Source organism: Microchirus variegatus, assembly GCF_963457635.1.
Source record: "Microchirus variegatus genome assembly, chromosome: 2".
NCBI classification, from domain to species: Eukaryota; Metazoa; Chordata; class Actinopteri; order Pleuronectiformes; family Soleidae; genus Microchirus; species Microchirus variegatus.
In genome coordinates, this window is record NC_139803.1 from 30,896,483 (window position 1) to 30,902,512 (window position 6,030).

The 6,030-nt window shown below is 39.6% G+C and overlaps 1 protein-coding gene across 1 annotated transcript; it reads right to left on the reverse strand.

Annotated features, from left to right (window-relative positions):
• Positions 1-2,923, reverse strand: bdkrb2 (bradykinin receptor B2). Its single transcript, XM_083904329.1, has 2 exons — positions 2,795-2,923; positions 1-1,344 (listed from the first exon to the last, which is right to left on the reverse strand). The coding sequence occupies exons 1-2, from the start codon at positions 2,812-2,814 to the stop codon at positions 300-302; spliced, it is 1,065 nt and encodes a 354-aa protein (XP_083760455.1). The 5' UTR covers positions 2,815-2,923; the 3' UTR covers positions 1-299.
• Positions 2,924-6,030: the final 3,107 nt, after the last annotated feature.

Consider the following 6,030-nt stretch of genomic DNA (forward strand, 5'->3'; position numbering starts at 1 on the left):
TTTGGTCCCACGAGCACACAACTACATCCAGTGCAAATATACTCACAACTCTAGCTCATCATTGGAATCATTATCTCTGAGGTTTATTAAGTCTGGCACAGAGAATATGTTTGTCTGTATATGTCAGCGAGAATATCGAAAAAAATCAACGATTGTTGGAGAATGCATGAGCCAAGACAGAATACATTATCTAAATTATCTTTTGTATTTATCCTTAATTTCTCAAGAAAATAATACAGAGAGGATTATAAGCACAACAGTAATCAGGGCATAATGTCATGTGTTGCAACCTCATGTGTTTATTTCAGAGTTTTCAGAGAAGACAGCTGTGAGCTGGACGACTCCATCGTGCCTGTTCTCTTAATGCTCCACTGCTTGAAGAATTCCCGAGCCTTTTTGCGGAAGTTCTTCCCCACGATGACGTACAGTAAGGGGTTCAGGACGCTGTTGGAGAACCCAAGGTAGGTGAAAAGCTGGTTGCAGATATCGACCACGTCCCACAATCGACATCCTTTCAGGAGTTCAGCTTTGAGGAGAACATCTAGGATGGTGACCACGTGGAACGGCACCCAGCAGATGAGGAAGGCCAGGAGCACGACGAGGATCAGGATGGTGGCCCTCTGCTCCGTCTTCTCAGCGCTGAAACGCTCTACGGCCTGAATTTTCAAAGCCTGGATGATTTTGACAGTGCAGAACAGGACAATAGAAACGGGGATGAGGAAGCCAGAGATGATCAATATCCCATCCAGAATCAGCTGCAGCGAGTCGTTCTGGTAGTTCAGGAAGCATGCGGTCACATTGTACTCAGGGAAATATTCGACCTCCCTGAAGATGAGTGTGGGCAGACTCAGGATAAAGCCGAAGCCCCACATAAGCACACAGGCCAGCTTGGCGTACTTTGGCCTCCGCATTCTGCCCTGAGACATCGGATGCACGAGGGCCATGTAGCGGTCGATGCTGATCAGAACGATGAAGTAGACGCTGCCGTTGAAGTTCAGCTTCACGCCCAGGTTCACAGCTTTGCAGAGGAAGCTTCCAAAGGGCCAGTCAAACCCATTGTATATGTTGACGGCCCAGAAAGGCAAACAGCACATCAGGACGAGGTCAGCGACAGCCAGGTTGCTCAGGTAGATCTCAGCCACCGTGCAGGGCTTCTTGTGGAAGAGGAAAACCATCAGGACAAAGACGTTGAGCACGATTCCCAGCGCCATGATGAGCAGGATGCACACGGGCTGACTGGCGTTGAGCCACTCCCAGCCATCATAGGGAGGACAGGCTGGGGTGTTCGTGCCGTTTGTGCCGTTCTGAGCTCCATGTAAGTCTGTGGTGCTGAACAATGGGATGCTGTGGACACACAAGGGAAATTATCATGGTTTTTAGTTGTGTTTAACCTTTATTTCACCACTAAAAGACCTTTTGAGATTAACGTTGAATGCACCCATAGTCATTTGCCATGGGATTAATACACAATACCTTATATGGACATCCTGGGTGTGTGTTTATAGGTCGCATATTGAGGCTTTAAAAAATGAAATTTCTTCTTATGTGTTATTGAGTCAAAGTTATGATTCATTTGATTTATTTCACAAAATTAGACTATATACATATATATATATATATATACCCGTTCCACGTGGTCACCGTATATATATATATACACTATAAATTATGTATATATATGTGTGTGTATGAATATATACACAAAAAGCAGCCAAATACTGTGTGTTCTAAGGTTTAAGAACCTCATTTTTGAGAGAGACAAAAAGAGCGAAAACAGATGAAAGAAAATACAACGAAAAAGAAAAATACATAAACATTTCAGGGTATGACCATTCATTATTTAAATATTTTGAGTTTGAGAAAATACACCAACATAAACAAATATAAATGTTGTAGCGTAATGTTAAAATGAATCAGCTCCTCAGAAATCACTGGTTCAGTCATGAGCCAGGGGTTTGATTAACTTGTATTTGACACATTGAGCTGTGTTGAACTGTTGGTTCTTCCGCAAACATTAATCTGTAGTTACAAATAAAACTGTACATTCAGTGGCCACTTCCTTTCAAATCTCTCACAAACACAATCTGCCTGCAGCCAATCTGCACATCACTCATTCATCACCAATGTTCCTGGCTGCAGCCGTACATTGACCACTAATGGGCAAGCGCTGTTCCCTGTGATCCCCCAGAGGCTGTTTATGTTTGTGCTGCACATTATGAGGATGTAGGTGAAGGGTTTTTGTTTGAGGAAGATTTCAAATCATGTTTCTGAAACTGTCACAGACCCTTAACAGTTAACAGAAGGGGAGAACTTCAAAAACCAAACCCCATCCACTGTGCCACAGAAGAAGTCTGTTTTTGTTTTAAAAAAAAGGGGGAAGAAACCATGGAAATGTGGCCGTCTGAGGACAACGTCAGTTCAGGAGCTCACGCTGTAAAAAAAAAAAAGGCAACAAAACTAGAAAAACAAAAAACGAGTCATAACTTGAGTCATCTGTCCAGTATCTATACCGCTTATCCTCTAAAGACTGTGGGTAAAGCTGGATCCAGCACTATAATCTTCATTAAAGTTTCCAGTCTATCAATATTTCTGTTTCCTCATAGAAAATAAGAAAAAAAAGACACGTGTCTGCTACCAGGGACGAGTCTGATCCTTCAGCTCTTCAACTTTTTTTCTTTTGGCTTCATTTAACATCCTCATGTGTCATAAATCTAAGATAATATAATTTAGATATGCTGTACTTTCTGGGAATTGTTACAAACAGAGAGTTCTTGCGAAACTAAAATTTTTTTACCTTGAAGGCGTGAGAGTCATTCTTCCTGAGTTAGTCCAGAGATGAAGAAGCAGAGAAGCCGACAGAACTCTCCTCTGCTGCCAGTTCCTTGTCTGTCTTGTCCTGTCTATTCTCCGCCTGCCTCTGACTCTGTCCCTTTAAAGGGAAAACTGTAATTGAAGTGATGTCAGCCAAAAAGTCATTCTTCAGTCTGCATGCTGCTGCTCGCCCTCCTCCTCTCACTCAAATCACAATATGCTCATGTGTTCATCATTGTTTCACAATGGAAACTTTACCAGCCCACTGGTCTTCATATAATTACAATGAAATGAAATCTACTTACATGCAATCTCAGTTTCTTCAGTCATCTGTAAAAGAGCTTTTAATCTCTTGAGATTATAAAAGCTTTCGTTTGCTCTTTTGTCTGATTGATACCACTTAGCATCGAGGGAAGACGTGTTCATGCATCACAGTGTGCATTAGACCCATTAATCACTTTACTGCACTGTAATGATTTCATTTTTTTCCCCTCACGTCAGGTTTAAGAGCACTTTTAAGACAACGCCTCCACAAATGTTCAAATAAAAAAAGGAAATGCAAGTTATTTACATATCACACATGAGTCACATATGAGACTTTCACATACATCATACGTGTAATATTATTATACGTTGATTACGGCGTCACATAATTATGTCGTTATATTATATAATGTCATTATGTCCTCATGTAATACAATTTGCGAGCTCATCATTTACGTGCATTCCTTTTTTTTCTGAAGTGTGATCTGTTTATTTCTCCATTGTTTTGTTGTTTATGACCCAGGATGACAGAGGATAATGGCGATTGTGGCCATTTCAAAAGTGGCTCACGGATCGCAAATGGGGTCAGTGTCATGTTTCGCGAACACGTCGTACATACAAACGCTCATATTTCATAAATGTATGTGATTAGAGAATGGTGTTAAAATTAAATTAAGATGAAATAATAGCATGTTACAAGTTCTGTGAGCGTGGCTTGAATGAGTCGTGGCCCTGAGTGCTCGGTCAGGACTGGAGAGAGAATCCATAGAGGGCGCTAAGGTGCTGCGGCCCCACCAGCCTCACATGAAGAAGAAGAAGAAGTTGTGAATCATCTTGTGTGTAATCTGCATTCAAGTGTAGTTTAAAGATGTTCCCTCGCTTGTTTACAGCGACATATTTGCCCTTGCAATGCAAAAGATAGGAAACCACTGCTTCTGCTTTTATAACCATCTGAGTCGTTTTAAAATTAGCCTCCAAAGCTAAAAAAATATATCTGCTGTGAGATATTTAAGAACACAAGGCGACAGTCCACATGTTTGTGCACGTCCTTCAGATCCTGCAAGTTTGTGGTGAAGATTTTATGCCAATATAGTTGGTAAAAGCCTAAAACAAGCTCACAACATACTGGTTGGTGTTGCCTGAAGACCCCGGGTTTAAGAAAGGCCTTTCTGCATGGATGTTTTATCCAGGTTCAGTACCAAAAACATGCAGATTTGGATTTGTCTCTCTGTGTGGTCCTCTGATGGACTGGTGATCTTTCACTTTCACCGTGTCTCCTGTGAGCCTCATGAGGAGGGCAAAGTGGGAGAAGATGAGCGAGTGATGACAGCCTTTATGGCTTCTGAAGAAGACAGGGAATCATGTTGATAGAAGGCGTGGATGACTGCACTGTTAAGCCTTAAGAGTTCCTTTAAAAAATAATAATAATTTTAAAAAACTTACAAATTTGTTCCTTGTGGCAGAAAATGCCACCTTCCCTAAAACTGCTGTAAAAACTTTATTAACTTTATTAAATATATTGATATTTTGTTCCACGTCCTTTAAAACAACTTCAGCCTGAAATATAGTACACATATCAAATATTAGTATTTTTTTTATTTGAACCCTTTTAAGGCCATTATGTTTACAGAACTCCAGTTTTTTTAGTGAAAAAAGAAAAAAAAACTACAATTTCCATAAAATACATTTCAAGGAGAATTTGATTATAAAACTATAAACCGTTACTTATCCTTTAATCATCATCTTAATCATTCCACACGTGCATGATCGCCTTCCTCTTTGTGCCATATATATTATATACTGTATATATCCAATCCAACTTTATTTATGAAGCACTTTAAAAACAACAGCTGAAACAAAGTGCTGTACATCAGAGATAAATAAATAAAACAAATAAAATACAAAAAACAACACAAATAAACATATATTTAAATACATACTTCTACAGATTCTTTAGAACTGTACAGAAATACGAATAAAGTACTCTGAGACATTAAAGATGGGGAGAATGCACTTTGAACTAAAAGGTATTTTGAAGTTAGCGATGATAACATGTGGGCAAAACTGCGTGGAAACGAGTCCGTCCTGTCATATTCATGTGATATTCACGTGACACTCAATCCCATGCCCATGAGGAAGCCAGTGAGTCGAGTGCATGGCACGCTATAAAAAGACAGGGATTAAAATAAAAAAAGAATGATTTCACTTCTCCAATTTGTGCTCCGAGATTCACGATAATCTGTAATATACACAAACTTTTACGACTCACACAATTTGAATCTTATTTTTCAGGGATTCCTAGATCCTCGATTGTAATTACTGATCTCACGGTGACCTTGAAGCGACATCGAGGACCCGCTGCTAAACAGAAACCCCTCTCTATTATTCCTCTGTGACAGGTCACAGCAGTTATCTGCAGTGAAAGTAATAACATGGAAGTGGAGAGACTTCCTTGTGTTGCAATGCACAAAAAGGTTTCTTCCCTTTCTTTGTTTTCTTGAAATGATCTCGATGATCGCTCAGATATTATGTGATGGATGATTTCATTCCCTTGTGATCTTCAAGGGCCTTTTAGAGGACCAGAGGATGTATTGTTGTGACTTTTCCCAGGGCCTTTCCCCTGGAAACCGGACATTTCAAACAATAATAATGTTCAAACAATCGAGCAAAAGTAGCAACATAACATCCTTAATGCGTTCAATTTATTTATTATTTAATTTAGTACAGTGATTCAAACGTCAAACTGCACTAGAGTAGTGCTTTAAACTCGTATTAGTTTAGTTCTGTTGGTTCTACAAGGAATAAAGGAGTGATTTCAAAATTTTTCCACTGTGAAAAAAGAAGAAGTAAATTAATAAAATAAAAGCTGCTGTTATATTCTTTTCAATAAAACCCTAATTCCTCTCACCACAGATGTAAAGGCGTGGCGTCACAAGTCTCATTGTTGGTTATTTC

Coding starts and splice junctions, on each gene's coding strand:
- bdkrb2 (XM_083904329.1), bottom strand. CDS start 2,814: ATGACTCTCACGCCTTCAAG. Junction 1,345..2,794: donor ATGACTCTCACGCCTTCAAG/GTAAAAAAATTT, acceptor GTGTGTCCACAG/CATCCCATTGTTCAGCACCA.